The 19,539-nt window shown below is 48.4% G+C and overlaps 1 protein-coding gene across 1 annotated transcript in view; it reads left to right on the forward strand.

The window, feature by feature from the left end:
* Positions 1-19,539, forward strand: part of KAT2B (lysine acetyltransferase 2B) — a 129,414-nt gene that overhangs the window by 65,952 nt on the left and 43,923 nt on the right. Inside the window, exon 5 of the mRNA XM_069729976.1 lies at positions 8,470-8,651. Coding sequence (XP_069586077.1) covers positions 8,470-8,651 — 182 coding nt within the window. The remainder of the gene's footprint in view (positions 1-8,469; positions 8,652-19,539) is intronic.

The raw sequence follows: 19,539 nt of genomic DNA on the forward strand, positions 1-19,539 counted from the left end.
CTAGCGCCAGGGTCTGGCTAGTAATGACAGACAAACAGCAATCCTTGCGGTATATCCAGCAGCTGGAGGGTAGGTTGGCGGCTCTCGAGAGCTCAACCTCAGCTGTGGATGTTACCGCAGTTGCTGTACAGGCTGCTAGCGTGGCTGCAGCAACCTTGTCCATTGCCACCCCTGTTCCGACATTATCTCGCCTCCCGCTGCCAGAAAAATTTTCTGGTGATAGCAAATTTTGTAGGGGATTCGTGAGTCAGTGCTCTATTCACCTCGAGCTCCTGGCTGCACGTTTTCCCACAGAGCGGGCTAAGGTGGGATTTATAGTGTCTCTCTTGTCGGACAGGGCGTTGGAATGGGCTACGCCGCTGTGGGAGCATGGCGATCATGTGGTGCAGAGTGCTCCGCTGTTCCTGAGCACTCTGAAACAGGTCTTTTTAGGACCTCAAGTCACCCATGATACTGCGCTCCAACTGCTGGCATTAACTGAGTCCTTGGTCAGTCATTTTGCCGTCCAATTCCGCACTTTAGCTTCTGAGCTGGACTGGTCGGATAAAGCCCTTATCCCCATATTTTGGAGGGGCCTGGCTGATCACGTTAAGGACGCTCTGGCCACTAGGGAGATTCCTGCCACACTGGAGGAGTTAATAACTGTCTCCACTCGAATTGACCTCCGTTTTAACGAGCGGAGGTTAGAGCGAGCCCAGTGTAGGCAGAGGTTTCGGCTGGCTCCTACCTTCGCCAAACCTCTGGAATCTCCGGTCCTGGTTCCTGAGTCACATGAGGCCATGGAAGTGTCACAAGCGGGATCTAAGTCCCGGACCGCTTGTGCACTCAAGGTCTGTCATGTTTGCCAGCAGTCAGGACATCTAGCCACCAGATGTCCTCAGCGGTCGAGGAAACGTCAGCGTCTAGTGGTAGTAGGTGGAGGTACACTAGACACGGCGACGTTTGCCTCTAAATTGTCCTTTAAGGGGACAATTATTATAGGCTCATTCTCCCACTCGGTAGAGCTCTGCGTGGATTCTGGGGCGGAGGGCAATTTTATGTCTTCTGCCTTCGCCCAACGTCACGCAAACCCCTGGTTATGCTAGCTCAACCAGTAACGGTACGAGTGGTGAATGGGTCGACACTGCCCTCACAGATAACACACCAGACCATCCCTTTTACTCTGTCCATGTCGCCATCTCATCAGGAGATTATATCTCTGCTCGTCATTCCTGAGGGAATTGATGAGGTCCTGTTGGGAATACCTTGGCTACGGTACCACTCTCCTCATATCGAGTGGTCCTCAGGCAGAATTCTGGGATGGGGCGAATCTTGTGGGGGTAGGTGTCAGAGGGAGTGTGTTCAGGTTGCTACTACAGGAGGTACCCGCAGATCTATCCTCTCTCCCCAAGCAGTATTGGTCTTATGCAGACGTGTTCTCCAAAAAGGCGGCGGAGATCCTTCCGCCCCATCGCCCCTATGACTGTCCTATTGATCTCTTGCCTGGTGCTGAGCCTCCCCGGGGTCGAGTCTATCCGTTATCTCTCCCGGAGACGGAGGCAATGTCACAGTACATCCAGGAAATTCTGGCAAGAGGATTCATTAGGAAGTCAGTGTCACCTGCTGGGGCAGGGTTCTTCTTCGTGCAGAAGAAGAATGGGGAATTGCGTCCATGCATAGACTACAGGGGTCTTAACGCCATCACCGTTAAGAATAAGTATCCTTTGCCCTTGATATCTGAACTCTTCGATAGGCTTCGGGGAGCAAGGGTATTTACTAAATTAGATCTGCGGGGTGCTTACAACCTGATTCGCATCCGTGAGGGGGACGAATAAAAGACGGCTTTCAACACCAGGGATGGGCACTATGAATATCTGGTGATGCCCTTCGGGCTCTGTAATGCCCCAGCCGTTTTCCAAGACTTTGTGAACGACATCTTCCGGGATATGCTTTCCACCTCGGTCGTAGTCTATCTGGATGATATTCTCATCTACTCTCCAGATATTGACTCCCACCGGAGAGATGTTTGCAAAGTCTTCGACCTCCTACGGGCAAACTCCCTCTATGCCAAGTTGGAGAAGTGTATGTTCGAGCAGGAGTCCTTACCTTTCCTAGGCTACATCATCTCTGCCCAGGGATTGGCTATGGATCCTGCCAAACTACAGGCTGTGATGGACTGGCAGGAACCCCATTCTCTTAAAGCTGTGCAGCGCTTTATGGGGTTCATTAATTATTATCGCCAGTTCATTCCGCACTTCTCAACTTTGGTAGCTCCCTTGGTTGCCCTCACCAAGAAGGGGGCAAATCCCAAATTGTGGTCTGAGGAGGTCTCCAAGGCCTTTAACTCCATAAAGTCACACTTCGCTAGCGCTCCCATCCTACATCGCCCCGATGTTGATAAGCCATTTATCATGGAGGTGGATGCCTCTTCTGTTGGTGCTGGAGCAGTCCTCTTCCAAAAGGATGCTCAAGGTCGGAAGCATCCTTGCTTCTTCTTTTCTAAGACCTTCTCACCAGCAGAGAGGAATTATTCCATCGGGGACAGGGAGTTGCTAGCCATCAAGTTGGCTTTCTCGGAGTGGAGACATCTCTTGGAGGGAGCACGTTTTCCCTTCCAAGTCTTCACAGACCATAAAAATTTGGTGTACCTGCAGACAGCCCAGCGGTTGAATTCTCGCCAGGCCAGATGGTCCTCATTCTTCTCCCGGTTTCATTTCACCCTCCATTTTCTTTCTGGGGAGAAGAACATTTGGGCCGACGCTCTCTCTCGCTCCGTTGAGTCATCTGCGGAGGAGGAAGAGGAGCCTCGGCTTATTATCCCCACCGAGAGCTTGAAAACTGTGGCCCCGGTTTCGCTAGAGTCTGTGCCTCCGGGCAAGACTTTTGTACCATCCAGTTTGCGACCGGAGGTTCTCTCTTGGGCACACTCGTCCAGGGTGGGTGGACATTTTGGTTCCAAAAGGACATCTGAGTTACTGGCGAGGACATACTGGTGGCTGCATATGGCTTGTGATGTCGCAGAATATGTTCGGGCGTGTGTCTCTTGCGCCAAGAACAAGTCCCCTCGGCAACGGCCCGCTGGTTTGCTTTACCCTCTGCCGGTGGCGGACAGGCCCTGGGAGATGGTCGGGATGGACTTTGTGGTGGGCTTACCCAAGTCTCGTAACTGCACCATTATCTGGGTGATCACCGACCATTTTTCCAAAATGGTGCACTTGGTGCCTCTTCCACGGCTACCTTCTGCACGGGCGTTGGCTGTCTTGTTCATCAAACATATCTTTCGCCTACACGGTATGCCAGACAAAATTGTTAGTGACCGGGGTCCCCAGTTTGCGTCTCGATTCTGGAGAGAGCTTTGTCGTCTACTCAGTATTGAGTTGAATCTCTTTTCGGCATATCATCCCGAGACGAATGGGTTGGTAGAGAGGGCCAACCAGACCTTGGTCACATATTTACGACATTTTGTTTCTGCCAGGCAGGATGACTGGGCATCCTTGCTACCGTGGGCAGAGTTTGCGCTTAACAACGCCGTATCCGACTCCACCGGTCAGACTCCATTCCTCCTAAATTACGGCCAGCATCCGCGTGTCCCTGTGCCCATGCCTGTGTCTTCTGCTGACTCCAGGGTGGCAGACTGGGCTGTGGAGGCACGGGACATTTGGGACCGCACTCAGGATGCCATTCGGGCCTCCAAGGAGAGAATGAGGTCCTCTGCCAATGTTCATCGGCGTCCCGCTCCGACCTTTGCTCCTGGCGACTTAGTGTGGCTCTCCGCCCGTAACATCAGGCTGCGTGTTGAGTCCACTAAGTTTGCACCTCGCTACTTGGGTCCCTTCAAGGTCCTTGAACAGGTTAACCCTGTGGTCTACCGTCTGGCCCTTCCTCCATGCTTGGGTATCACCGACACCTTTCATGTGTCCCTCTTGAAACCCGTATACATGTCCCGGTTTTCCGAGTCATCTGCCGGGACATCGGGTTCGTCTACGGACGATTACGAGGTGAACGCTATTTTGGGGTGCAAGGTGGTACGTGGCAAAAAGTTCTATCTGGTGGATTGGAAGGGTTATGGCCCAGAGGACAGGTCCTGGGAGCCTGCTGAAAACATTCGGGCCCCACAGCTCATTGCTGCCTTCGAGCGTAGCGAGGCCCAAGGAGGGGGGGGGACCTAGGAGGGGGGGTAATGTTAGGTGTCGAGTTCCCGCTTCTGCACAAGGGGAATCTCGAGCCATCTCCGCTGCGGTCTCCCATTCTTATCCAGCCGCAGTGGAGTCTGCTCAGCAGAGATGTCGGTCCCAGCGTCTTGCTCAGTCTCACTCTGTACAAAGAGTTACTGCTGCTTTTCCTGCTTCTGCCATTGAAGTCAGTGTTGGGCAGCGGCGAGCAGATGCTTTTGGGGCTAAGTCCTGCTTTTCTCTTTCTGAGCATGCCCAGGGCAAGATCTCCCATTGGAGATCGAGGGTCACATGCTCAGGTACTGCAGCACATCCCATTGGTCCTCCAGGAAGGTCCTGAAAGGGCAAAACTTTGGTAGCAGCTTCCCATTGGTCCTTTATTGGAAGGTCCTGAACGTGCTGCAACTATATAAGCTGCGCGTGACCGCACGGCCATGCGCTAGTGTACATTTGTAAATGTGTGTGTGTTGTGAGTGAAAGTCGCTCTTTAAATAACCCTCCCTATTGGATGACTGTTCGCGGAAGGTGTATGTTTGCTATCTAGCGCCCGACTTAGCCATCAGCACGTAAACACACAATACAGCGTCTTATTGCTGTGACCGCCAGTGCGGCGCCTTGTGCTTTCACAGCGCTTTCCTGACCCAAGCCTGGGTGGTTAGTGGCGTTCGCCAGTGCGGCACTGCATGCACTCTCCTGCTTCTATTGCTGTCACTCTGACACCTCAGTAGCGGTATCGAGCGCATGAGGTCTATGTACTCAAATCCTGTGTCTTGGGATTGAGTTCTGAGACTTGTTGCTTGCGCTCTTGGTGCGGTACCACGGCCCTGTGACGTAACAGGGTTCGCTTCCTTCACACAGGGTGAGGTTAGCCCATGTGTGTATTCACTTTGTACCGCCATATAGTCCGTCATTACTTGGCAGCAGGTTCCATCTCTGCACGGTGGACCCCGGGCTGCGAACGCACCATACTCTATCTGTCTTATTATTTGGTGCGTTCCGCTAGCCCTAACTCCATCTTGTAGTAATTTCCCCCATCCTGGTCCCATCTTGTAGTAATTTCCCCCATCCTGGTCCCATCTTGTAGTAATTTCCCCCTTCCTGGTCCCATCTTGTAGTAATTTCCCCCATCCTGGTCCCCTCTTGTAGTAATTTTCCCCTTCCTGGTCCCATCTTGTAGTAATTTCCCCCATCCTGGTCCCCTCTTGTAGTCATATCCCCCATCCTGGTCCCATCTTGTAGTAATTTCCCCCTTCCTGGTCCCATCTTGTAGTAATTTCCCCCATCCTGGTCCCCTCTTGTAGTAATTTTCCCCTTCCTGGTCCCATCTTGTAGTAATTTCCCCCATCCTGGTCCCCTCTTGTAGTCATATCCCCCATCCTGGTCCCATCTTGTAGTAATTTCCCCCATCCTGGTCCCATCTTGTAGTAATTTCCCCCATCCTGGTCCAGTTCTTGTAATAATGACCCCAATATGCCGTTTTTCACATACTTAAAAATAATACTTCTCAGGTATTGCGGTGCAGACAGCTGGTCTTTATGCCTCAATGCAATTCTCCTTGGACGCACATTCAGCTGAAGACAAGCGCTGTCCCCTAACTCCCTGGATGTGATTGTCTCAGGAGCATGGGGGCTGAGCAGTGGGCTGTGTTTGAGACCCTTGCACTGATATGACCCCATTTCAGATCCTGAAAGAGAGCAACCCCTTTAAGTCTCTTGTTATCACCCCCTTTATCGCTCAGGATGAATAGAAGCAGCACATTTGGAGCTCTGTTTCAGAAAAATCAATGTTGAAATCCTTATACTGCATTATATTTCATGTTATATTAAGCAGGATTTTAAACCAGAGAACAGTGTTTTAAATTGAGCTTATCAGCACAAAATGACTGTTCAGACCAAGCACAGTTGCTCGGTGCACCCCTGGTGTGGCCAAGCTGCTCAGTTCACCTTCACATCTACTTATTTTGCATCTATCTTTACCCCGTCTTCCTTTAAAGGGACTCTGTCACCTGAATTTGGAGGGAACAATCTTCAGCCATGGAGGCGGGGTTTTCGGGTGTTTGATTCACCCTTTCCTTACCCGCTGGCTGCATGCTGGCTGCAATATTGGATTGAAGTTCATTCTCTGTCCTCCGTAGTACACGCCTGCACAAGGCAATCTTGCACAGCACAGGCGTGTACTAAGGAGGACAGAGAATGAACTTCAATCCAATATTGCAGCCAGCGGGTAAGGAAAGGGTGAATCAAACACCCGAAAACCCCGCCCCTATGGCTGAAGATTGTTCCCTCCAAATTCAGGTGACAGAGTCCCTTTAATGACAATTCTGGCTTCACAGGAACCAAAGGAGGGTTGAGATAGATGGAAGAAATGTAGGTGGGAATGTGCCCTGATCTGTATGACCACCAAGGGTGCGCTGAGCGTTTCTGCTAGGTCTGAACAGTAACCATGGATAAATACCTAATGTATGGTTTATGGATAGTATGTATTGGAGTTGATGTGGCTGTACTTCAAATTTATTTTTGGCTTTCAGTATCACCTCTATGCTGATGACACACAGATCTACATATCTGGACCAGATATCACCTCCCTACTAACCGAATCCCTCAATGTCTGTCCACTATTTCATCCTTCTCCTCCGCTAGATTTCTCAAACTTAACATGGACAAAACAGAATTCATCATCATTCCCCCATCTCACGTGACCCCCCCCCCAACGAACCTATCCATTACAGTAAATGGCTGCCCACTCTCCCCAGTCCCACAAGCTCACTGCCTCGGGGTAATCCTTGACGCTGATCTCTCCTTCAAACCACATATCCAAGCCCTTTCCACTTCCTGCCGACTTCAACTCAAAAATATTTCACAAATCCGTTCATTCCTCAAGCAAGAATCTGCAAAAACCCTAGTCCATGCCCTCATCATCTCTCGCCTTGACTACTGCAACCTCCTGCTCTGTGGCCTCCCCTCTAACACTCTCGCACCCCTCCAATCTATTCTAAACTCTGCTGCCCGACTAATCCACCTGTCCCCCCCGCTATTCCCCGGCCTCTCCCCTCTGTCAATCCCTTCACTAGCTCCCCATTGCCCAGAGACTCCAGTACAAAAGCCTAACCATGACATACAAAGCCATCCACAACCTGCCCCCTCCATACATCTGTGACCTCGTCTCCTGGTACTTACCTACATGCAACCTCCGATCCTCACAAGACCTCCTTCTCTACTACCCTCTTATCTCCTCTTCCCACATTCGCATACAAGATTTCTCTCTTGTATCACCCTTAGGGTACTGTCACATTAAACGATGCTGCAGCGATATCGATAACGATGCCGATCGCTGCAGCGTTGCTGTGTGGTCGCTGGAGAGCTGTCACACAGACAGCTCTCCAGTGACCAACGATGCCGAGGTCCCCAGGTAACCAGGGTAAACATCGGGTTACTAAGCGCAGGGCCGCACTTAATAACCCGATATTTACCCTGGTTACCTAAAAAAAACAAACACTACATACTTACATTCCGGTGTCTGTCGCGTCTCTCGCAGTCAGCTTCCCGCACTGACTGTGAGCGTCGGCCGGCCGTAAAGCAGAGCACAGCGGTGACGTCACCGCTGTGCTTTACGGCCGGCGCTCACAGTCAGTGCGGGAAGCTGACTGCGAGAGACGCGACAGACACCGGAATGTAAGTATGTAGTGTTTGTTTTTTTAGGTAACCAGGGTAAATATCGGGTTACTAAGCGCGGCCCTGCGCTTAGTAACCCGATGTTTACCCTGGTTACAAGTGAAGACATCGCTGAATCGGCGTCACACACGCCGATTCAGCGATGTCAGCGGATGATCCAGCGACGAAATAAAGTTCTGGCCTTCTAGCTCCAACCAGCGATGTCACAGCAGGATCCTGATCGCTGCTGCCTGTCAAACACAACGATATCGCTATCGTTATCGTTCTAAAGTCGCTCAGTGTGAAGGTACCTTTACTCTGGAACCCTCTACCACAACACATCAGACTCTCGCCTACCATCGAAACCTTCAAAAAGAACCTGAAGACCTACCTCTTCCGACAAGCCTATAACCTGCAGTAACCACCGATCAACCATGACCAGCTCTATCCTCACCTACTGTATTCTCACCCATCCCTTGTAGATTGTGAGCCTTCGCGGGCAGGGTCCTCTCTCCTCATGTACCAGTTATGACTTGTATTGTTCAAGATTATTGTACTTGTTTTTATTATGTATACCCCTCCTCACATGTAAAGCGCCATGGAATAAATGGCGCTATAACAATAAATAATAATAATTTTATTTATTTTATTTTTTCTTTTCTTTAAAGGGTGTAAACAATTTTGTACAATATAAATTTAGTCATTTACCAGCGAAAGAACGGCAAACTATTATAGAGTTGGCGAAAATGTTTGTAAATCGCATCAACTACTGGCACCTAGAAACTCCTTCACAGCGAAGGCAGAGTTCCCCGGCTGAGGACATTGCTGCCTACAAAGTCAATTATACAAGGTATATATTTTATCAGGTAATTATAAATATGGTTCATTTTCACTGCGTAGCTTTATTGAAATGTATGTACACAAGCCGTGAGGTGTCTTCTGAATCTGAAGGTCGCAGTTTATTCTTTTGATTGTTCCTTGGGGGTGTCCAAAGCAAATTATACTATTTAATTATTATTATTTATTTCTTAATGTTTTAAATTTAAATATTTAATTATTTATAAAGAGAAAAAAGAACATACGTTACAATTATCCTGTACTTTAACACGCGACATACATGTGTGGTCTGAACCAGTACTTACTACCTTTCTGTGTTGTCCTGGTCAACCGACTATCCGCACCTGTACTGCGGAGACAAGCTACTGTAAGTCAGTGTCAGTATTAAAGGGAGTCTATCACTGGGTTTTTGCAACCTAATCTAAGAGCAGCATGATGTAGTAACTGAGATCCTTATTCCAGCAATGTGTCCCTTACTGGGCTGCCTAGTGTAGTTTTCATAAAACCAGTGTTTTATCAGCAAGAGATTATCACTGAAGGACTAGTAAACATGCTGCCTTAAGGTACCTTCACACTGAACAACATTACAAAGATAACGATAGCGATCCGTGACGTTGCAGCGTCCTGGATAGCGATATCGTTGTGTTTGACACGCAGCAGTGATCAGGATCCTGCTGTGACATCGCTGGTTGGAGCTAGAAGGCCAGCACCTTATTTTGTCGCTGGATCACCCGCTGACATCGCTGAATCGGCGTGTGTGACGCCGATCCAGCGATGTCTTCACTGGTAACCAGGGTAAACATCGGGTTACTAAGCGCAGGGCCGCGCTTAGTAACCCGATGTTTACCCTGGTTACCATTGTAAATGTAAAAAAAAACAAACCACATACTCACATTCCGGTGCCTGTCACGTCCCCCAGCGTCCGCTTCCCTGCACTCCTCCTGCATCCTGTGTCAGCGCCGGCCGGCCGTAAAGCAGAGCACAGCGGTGACGTCACTGCTCTGCTTTACGGCCGACGCTTACACAGGATGCAGGAGGAGTGCAGGGAAGCGGACGCTGGGGGACGTGACAGGCACCGGAATGTGAGTATGTGGGGGTTTTTTTACATTACCCTGTTTACCATTGTAAAAGATCGGGTTACTAAGCGCGGCCCTGCGCTTAGTAACCCGATGTTTACCCTGGTTACCCGGGGACTTCGGCATCGTTGGTCGCTGGAGAGCTGTCTGTGTGACAGCTCTCCAGTTACCACACAACGACTTTCCAGCGATCACGGCCAGGTCGTATCGCTGGTCGTGATCGTTGGAAAGTTGCTGAGTGTGACGGTACCTTTATTGTCCAACCATGCCCCCATCACTGATTAGCAGCTTACTGCCTAAGTACAGTGTACACAGAAAGCAGCCAATCAGTGGTGTGGGCGGGGTTATTCAGACCTCAGCATTCAGAGAACTCATAGATCTGCAGCAGATAAAACAGTTTTTAATCAAAACTGCAGCAACCAGTAAAGTAAGTGACACATCACTGGAATCAAGGTCTCTGCCCCTACCTCATGCTGCTCTGAGACGTGACAGATGAAGGGCATTGCTACATATAAGACCCTCTTTTGGACTGTTTTATTGTTTTAAAACAGGTTAAAACATAGATATACGAGTCAGACATAGTAAAAAAAAATTACGCAAGGATTCTACAATAATAACATAGAGCAGTGATTTTCAACCTTTTTTGAGCCGCGGCACACTTTTTATATTTAAAAAATCCCGAGGCACACCACCAACCAAAATGGCACAAAATGGTGCGTCCAGGTTTGAGATGAAAGTCTGCAGTCATTCTATGTGACTGCAGGCTTCTGAATTCTCACAGCGCAAGCACTGCACACTTTCAGGATTCTCCCTTGCCGGTGGCCAGAGTGGACGGTCATGACAGCACAAGTATGTGATTTGGATACTTCTGGCCACATTCTAACTAGACGTGTCCGGCCTCAGTCAATTCATTTTCATTGAATGAGGCCACACATGTCTAGTCAGCACGTGACCGCATGTATGTAAATCACCAACATCAGAGAATTAGGATAGCAGTGTGCACTGTGAGAATTCAGAAGTCTGCAGTCACATAGTATGACTGCAGACTCATCAGAACCTTGGACATCCCCTTTAATGTTCCTAACAAATAAAAATGAGAATTAGTATCACAAAAAAAACACATTTACATCCAGATACCTGATAGATGACGTTGTTTGTGGAGTCGCCTCTTTCTTTTCATCTTCACCTTGTCCAGATGCCATGATGACTCTTCTCATCCACCGGCAGAGCTCGTTTCTGCAGACTTCCATCTTCTCCTGTCTTCTGCAGCACATCCCGACACAACACCCTTAAAGATAGCAGTGTTATTATAATGCTCCGGAATAACAATATCTGCCCTAGGCTGAGCCCCTGAGTAAATAATTGCCCCTCACTTTATTCCCAGCACATAATATGACCCTCACTGTCCCTCTTATGGTACATGCCATCCACACTACCCTCTCTCTTTTCCATACTTCACACTGCCTTCTCATACTGTGTCCCTCCTAGAGAGCCCAGTCTCTCTACTGTGCCTACTTGGCATACTGTCTCCTCCTGGCTGTTACCCTCACACTACTCAGTATCTATTATGTGTCCACTCACACTTTCATCCCCCCATACTGTCTGCACACATTTCTAATAGCCTCCTCCTGTACATCCCCCCCTGCTAACATACCCCTTTGCTCTCCATATTTCCTCCTCACACATTCCCCCCTCACACATTCCCCCGACTCCCCATACTGTCCTCACACATCCCATCACCGTTGCTCCCAGTACTGTCAGCACACATTTTTCCCCTCGCTACTGTGTCCACCCCCATCTCCCCACTCACCCCCACAGAATATATCCACTGCCCTTCCGATAGAATAAATCCATCCCCTTCCACAGAATAAATGCACCCTGCCCCACACATGCTAAATAAATTCCAGCCCCCCCCCACGTACACACTGAATAAATCCCCCCACACACTGAATAAATCCCCCCCATACACTGAATAAATCCCCCCACACACTGAATAAATCCCCCCCACACACTGAATAAATCCCCCCACACACTGAATAAATCCCCCCCACACACTGAATAAATCCCCCCCACACACTGAATAAATCCCCCCCCACACTGAATAAATCCCCCCACACACTGAATAAATCCCCCCCACACACTGAATAAATGCCCCCCATACACTGAATAAATCCCCCCCACACTGAATAAATCCCCCCACACACTGAATAAATCCCCCCACACACTGAATAAATCCCCCCCACACACTGAATAAATCCCCCACACACTGAATAAATCCCCCCACACACTGAATAAATCCCCCCCACTCACTGAATAAATCCCCCCCACACACTGAATAAATCCCCCACACACACTGAATAAATCCCCCCCACACACTGAATAAATCCCCCCCACACACTGAATAAATCCCCCCACACTTAATAAATCCCCCCACACACTGAATAAATCCCCCCCACACACTGAATAAATCCCCCCACACACTGAATAAATCCCCCCACACACTGAATAAATCCCCCCCACAATGAATAAATCCCCCCCACACTGAATAAATCCCCCCCACTCACTGAATAAATCCCCCCACACACTGAATGAATCCCCCCCACTCACTGAATAAATCCCCCCCCACACTGAATAAATCCCCCCCCCACACTGAATAAATCCCCCCACACACTGAATAAATCCCCCCACACACTGAATAAATCCCCCCCACACTGAATAAATCCCCCCACTCACTGAATAAATCCCCCCACACACTGAATGAATCCCCCCCACTCACTGAATAAATCCCCCCCCACACTGAATAAATCCCCCCCACTCACTGAATAAATCCCCCCACACACTGAATGAATCCCCCCCACTCACTGAATAAATCCCCCCCCACACTGAATAAATCCCCCCCACTCACTGAATAAATCCCCACACACACTGAATGAATCCCCCCCACTCACTGAATAAATCCCCCCCCACACTGAATAAATCCCCACCCCACACTGAATAAATCCCCCCCACACACTGAATAAATCCCCCCACACACTGAATAAATCCCCCCCACACTGAATAAATCCCCCCACACACTGAATAAATCCCCCCACACACTGAATAAATCCCCCCCACACTGAATAAATCCCCCCACACACTGAATAAATCCCCCCCACTCACTGAATAAATCCCCCCCACACACTGAATAAATCCCCCCCACACACTGAATAAATCCCCCCTACACACTGAATAAATCCCCCCACACACTGAATAAATCCCCCCCACACTTAATAAATCCCCCCACACACTTAATAAATCCCCACACACACTTAATAAATCCCCCCACACACTTAATAAATCCCCCCACACACTTAATAAATCCCCCCACATACTCCCCATAAACCCGCCCCACGCTGAATCTTCGGTGTCTTCAGCTCCACAGCACAGGAGCACTTACCACCAAGTGTCTTCTGTCTCCTGCGCGCCGGATAGTGACGCCAGCAGCGTGATCACATGATTTGATCACGCTGCTGGCGTCGCTCTGACCCAGCGGTCAGAGCCTCAATTGTACTCGCAGCTGGTAGATGTCTGCGAGTACAATTGATCTCCGGGAGCCGGCACGCTGCAGCTTCTCTGTGCTGGCTGTCAGCTTGACAGTCGGCACAGAGAACAGCTGACTCCCGTTCCCCGCGACACACCCGACCATGTGTCGCGGCACACTAGTGTGCCGCGGCACACTGGTTGAAAAACACTGACATAGAGGATGACAAATGATACGATAAAGGAAATAAAGGAGAATCACTTGATTCAAGCCACGAAAGGATAAATGGGGAATTGTTACTTACCTATAAAAAGGTGAATCCCATGGGAAGGCAAAAACAAAGCATGACAGAAGAGAGGAAACCTGCATTCAGCCAAGTCTGAAAAGATTTTGATGAGTCAAAAACCAGATGAAAGAGGATATTTGTTGGATATCTCCCTGGATCCTGAATGCTCTGTATCTTGCAATGATTTTCTGTGTGTCAGCTAGCACCCTGAATGGTAATTTCATGTCATTCAACTCCTGTGCTAGAATTTATCATCAGTTACATGGTTTTCAGTACTCACTGTTGTAGCTCCAGTGGGGGTCTCTGTAGTTGCTTATCACAGAAGAGGTGTTAGTATAGAGATGTTATCAGGACTGCATCTTTGATCATCTATCCACACCAGGATGTATTGAGCAGCTGTCCCTAATTTATAACTAACCAGCTCCCATAATCCCGCTGTCCTCTCCCTGCACTGGGGGCCTATAAATTTAGATTCATTCTTAGGGGTGCACGCAGGTGTGGGGTCGCATGCATTCAGCAAAGCATCACATTAGCTAAGCATCAAGTTATAACAGTTATTCCATGGCAGTTAGGGCAGGGGTCAGGTAACCCACACTCTGCTCTCCCCTCCATCACAACTCATATACATCAGCTCCTCTATACTTCCCTCTCCCATGTACAGCTCCCATGCACTTCTCACCTTCCTGAAAAACCTCAGTCCATCTTGCCAAAACACACTGCACAAAAAAACTTCTTACAATTCCAAAAACTTCTTGCTTTTTATCTTCCTACTCCTACTGATTTCAGGAGACATCTCCCCCAACCCTGGTCCACCATCCCACACCCTCAACTGCTACCCTACCTCACACCAAAACCATTCTAACCTTATTAATATTACTTGCACTCCCTCATCTTCTTCTTTTAATTGTGACCTTTGGAATCCACGGTCTGTATGTAACAAGCTTCCTTTCCTGCACAACTACTTTCTGAACAACTCTCTAAATCTATTGGCCCTCACTGAAACCTGGATCCAGGATTCTGACACGGTCTCCCCCGCTGTCATTTCCCATGGTGGCCTACAATTCTCCCATTCCCCGAGACCCACAGACAAACCTGGTGGTGGAGTCTGCATACTCCTCTCCCCACAATGCACCTTCCAGGTCATCCCACCAACTCCATCACTTTCATTCCCTTCTTTTGAGGTCCACACCATCAGGCTCTTCCGTCCCCTCTCCCTCAGAGTAGCGGTCATATACCGACCCCAGGCTCACCCACCCACTTCCTGGACCATTTCTCTGCCTGGCTGCCGCACTTCATGTCCTCAGAACTCCCAACCCTTATCCTGGGAGACTTCAACATTCCCATAAACAACCCCACTTCTACATCTGCATCCCAGCTTCTATCACTAACCACTTCGCTTGGCCTCTCACAGCTCTCAACCTCTGAGACACACAAGGACGGTAACACCCTGGACCTGGTCTTTGTCCGGCTCTGTTCAATCTCCTACCTAAATAACTCACCGCTTCCCCTCTCTGACCACAACATTCTCTCCTTCATGCTCACAAATCCTCACTCACCCCAGCACCCTCCTACCTACCATTCAGTCAGAAATCTACAAGCCATTAACCCTCATACACTTTCAGACTCCTTACACTCATCACTGTTCCCAATCTCCTCTTTTTCCTGTCCTGATCTGGCGGTGCATCACTACAATGACACTCTTAGAAGCACCCTAGACCAAGTAGCTCCCCTCACCCTCAGAACCTCCAAACACAGAGTAAAACAGCCCTGGCTCACATCACAAACCCGATTTCTCCAGCGATGCTCTAGGAGTGCTGAACGCTTATGGAGGAAAACTCGCACACCAGAAGACTTCATACACTTCAAATTTATGTTAAAAACCTATAACTCTGCCCTTCACATTGCCAAACAGACCTACTTCACCACTCTGATCTCCTCACTATCCAACAACCCCAAGAAACTTTTTGACACCTTTCACTCACTCCTCAGGCCAAAAGCTCAAGCCCCTATCACAGACATTTGTGCTGATGACCTGGCCTCCCACTTTATAGAGAAAATAGACAATATCCATCAGGAAATCCGCTCCCAGACACCAAGTTCAGTGACTCCCATCCCTCCCTGCATCTCCCCTGGCTCACTCTCCGCATTTGATCCCATCACAGAAGAAGAAGTATCCAGGCTCCTCTCTTCTTCTCGTCCGACTACATGCTCTACCGACCCCATTCCCTCTCATCTCCTCCAGTCTCTCTCTCCAGTCGTCACCACTCAACTAACTAAAATCTTTAATCTCTCACTCTCCTCAGGCATTTTCCCGTCCTCCTTCAAACACTCTATCATTACTCCGTTACTAAAGAAACCCACCCTCGACCCATCCTGCACAAACAACTACAGACCGGTCTCCAATCTCCCCTTCATCTCTAAACTCTTGGAGCGCCTAGTCTTCTCTCGCCTTACCCGTTACCTCTCCATTCACTCCCTCCTTGACCCTTCACAGTCCGGCTTCCGCCCCCTACACTCGACAGAAACTGCACTCATCAAAGTGACCAACGACCTTCTGACAGCAAAATGTAACGGTGACCACTCTCTGCTCATTCTTCTCGATCTTTCTGCAGCTTTCAACACTGTTGACCACCCTCTCTTACTCTCTAGGCTCCAGTCACTTGGCATTAAGGACACTGCTCTCTCCTGGTTCTCCTCCTATTTTTCTGACCGCTCCTACAGTGTCCTGTTCTCTGGCTCCACTTCATCTCCTCTTCCTCTCACTGTCGGGGTACCTCATGGCTCAGTCCTTGGCCCCCTCCTCTTCTCCCTCTACACTGCCCCTATTAGACAGACTATCAGCAGATTTGGTTTCCAGTACCATCTTTATGCTGATGACACACAACTATACACGTCAGCCCCTGACCTTACTCCTGCTGTACTACAGAACGCCACTGACTGTCTGTCTGCAGTCTCTGACATCATGCCTGCTCACTATCTTAAACTCAACCTCTCCAAAACTGAACTTCTTCTACTCCCACCATCTACTAACCTCCCTAAACCTGCCGCTTCCCTCTCCGTGGGTGGCACCATAATAACACTCCGGCAGCAGGCACGCTGTCTGGGTGTTATGTTTGACTCCAATCTCTCCTTCACATTTCCTATACAATCTCTTGCCCGCTCGTGCCGCTTACACCTAAAGATCATCTCTAGAATCCACCCTTTTCTCACTATAGAAACAAAAAAATTCCTCACTGTCGCCCTGATCCACTCCCGCCTGGACTACTGCAATGCTCTATTAATTGGCCTCCCCCTCTCCAGTCTATCCTTAATGCAGCAGCCAGGGTCGTCTATCTAGCTAATCATTACTCAAACGCGTCTGCTCTTCGCCAGTCATTACACTGGCTGCCCATTCATTACTGGATACAATTCAAAGTACTTGTTCTCACCCAGAAAGCTCTCCACAGTGCGGCACCCCCTTACATCTCCTCCCTCATTTCTGTCTATCGGCCTAACCGACCGCTGCGCTCTGCAAATGACTTTCGACTAACCTCTGCACTAATCCGTACCTCCCACTCCGGACTACAAGACTTCTCCCGTGCTGCACCAATCCTCTGGAATGCTCTACCCCAAGAAATTAGGACCATCCACAATTTGCATAGTTTTAGGCACTCCCTCAAGACACATTTGTTCAGAGCGGCCTATCATCTTCCCTAATCAGTTATTTTGTTTGTGTGTAGCCCATTCACTACTTCCATCTATCCCCCACTCCCTGAAGATGGCTGGACCATCATTGTAAATACACACCTGTACTTTGTATCGCCCCCACCTCATTGTAGATTGTAAGCTCTCACGAGCAGGGTCGTCTTGTGTTGCTTTAATTATTGTATTGTTAACATTGTTACTTATGACTGTTGTGTTTGAAGCTGTTAAACTAAAGCGCTGCGGAATATGTTGGCGCTATATAAATAAAGATTATTATTATTATTATTGGATGTGAGGTGAGGTAGGAATGGGTGTAAAAAATCCTTTTTTACGTCCTTCCTGCTGGTCATTGAGTGCTGCTGTATGAAGTTAGAGATATGTCAGCGATGGGGAATGGAAGGTATCTGTAGTATCAAGGTGGGACATCCAGGGAGAGTAAAATGAGTGGCTTGTTGGTATCATGGTGTAACACTATTTTGTTTGAATATAGTTAAAAGGGTTTTCCGGTCTAAACCGATAAGTCTGCAGTCACTTTGTGTGACTTCTGAATCTCCCCCCAGCGCATTCACTGTTGTGCTGCAGGGATTTGCAGATTTCAGACTGGGGAACGGAGGGTATATATGAGTTATACATACTCCCGACCGGTGGACCGATGTCCATACACTTGTATGGAGCAAGGCTGGGCCCACTTGCAGTCCACGTCACTGGCCGGGGCGTGGCCTCGGCGCTATGCAAGTGTATAGCGCGAGGCCGCACCCACTGGCCGGGAGTGTGTATAACTCATACATACTGTCCATTACTTGGTCTAAAAACTAGTGAATCCCAGCAGCGCACAGTGCATGCGCTGGGGGGATTCATAAGTCTGTAGTCACACAGACTGCAGACTGGACAACCCCTTAAACTAAATACTACACACTAATTCCACTTTTCATTGTACATTTTATAGACAAACGTATTGGGACACCTGCATATTAGGCTACATGCCCACGTTCAGTTTTTTTGGCGGTTTTCAGCTGCAAAAATGCTTAAAAAACGCTTACGCTTACTCCCATCATTTTAATGCATTCCGCAATTTTTGTGCCCATGCGGAAAAAAACGCAGCATGTTCATTAATTTTGCGGAAAATCGATGGAATTGCCGCTATATTATTGCATTGGGAAGCTCTGGAAAAAAAACGCGAAAAATCCACACAAAAAAACGCGATAAAAATGCAAAAAAAACGCATGAGGATTTCCGGCAGAAGGAGCCCGGTTTTGATCAGGAAAATTCTGCATACAATCCTGAACTTGGGCACATAGCCTTACATATACAGTACAGCAGCTTTTATGACACCCCATACTAAATCCATAGCCATTAATGTGGAGTTGTTCAGTAAGCGGTATAGAACAAGCCATTCTTTCATAAACGGCAAGTTAAAGCAGACTGCATGATTGGGGCAGGAATTTATACACTGTGGGACTGAATGAACTGCCCGAATTCAATGATTAAGAGATCTGTCCTACTACTGTGTCCATATAGTGTATGCCTCTAGTGATGAGCGAATGTGCTCGTTACTTGAGATTACCCAGCATGCTCAGGTGTTCTCTGAGTATCTTGGTCGTGCTCATAGATTATGTTTGTGTCCCCATAGCGGCATAATTTGCGGCTGCTAGACAGCCTGAACACATGCAGGGATTGCCAGTTTGTTAGGGAATCTCCACATGTGTTCAGGCCGCAAATCATGCAGCTGCGGGGACACAAACATAATCTATGAGCACGCCCAAGATACTCGGAGAATACCTGAGCATGCTCGGAAATCTCAAGTAACAAGCACACTCGCTCATCACTATATGCTCAACAGCAGGGATGTCAAACTCAAATACATTGAGAGCCAAAATTAAAAGGATAAAGTTGCGGCCAACCTTTATATACCGGTATATTAAAAAATATTCTCAATTGAGGAAGTTTTTCCTTATCAGCAAATATAACAATGAACGTTTTCATATGGAAACAAACTCAGAGGGATTGTCCCACGAACAAAGTACATTTTCATTAAATAGATCTTAGAATAAAAAAAGCACATAATCACAAGTGGGGCATACTGGAATAATGTTATGTAAGAGCAGTTAGAGCATATGGCCCAATGGGCTAATTTATATATGTAATAACAAAGAATAAAATCCCTGAATAATACAGATAATAAATAATGAAGCCAATAAAAGTGCCTACCAAACACAGTAAGATACTCAAACAGGGAACTCCTACACACGCACGGTATGATGATCCTACTGTACCCCCAACCTCAACTTCCCCCCGACACTGTATGGTGACCCCATCACAGTCTGATTCCCCAACT

The sequence above is a fragment of the Ranitomeya imitator genome, chromosome 6, assembly GCF_032444005.1.
Source record: "Ranitomeya imitator isolate aRanImi1 chromosome 6, aRanImi1.pri, whole genome shotgun sequence".
NCBI lineage: Eukaryota > Metazoa > Chordata > Amphibia > Anura > Dendrobatidae > Ranitomeya > Ranitomeya imitator.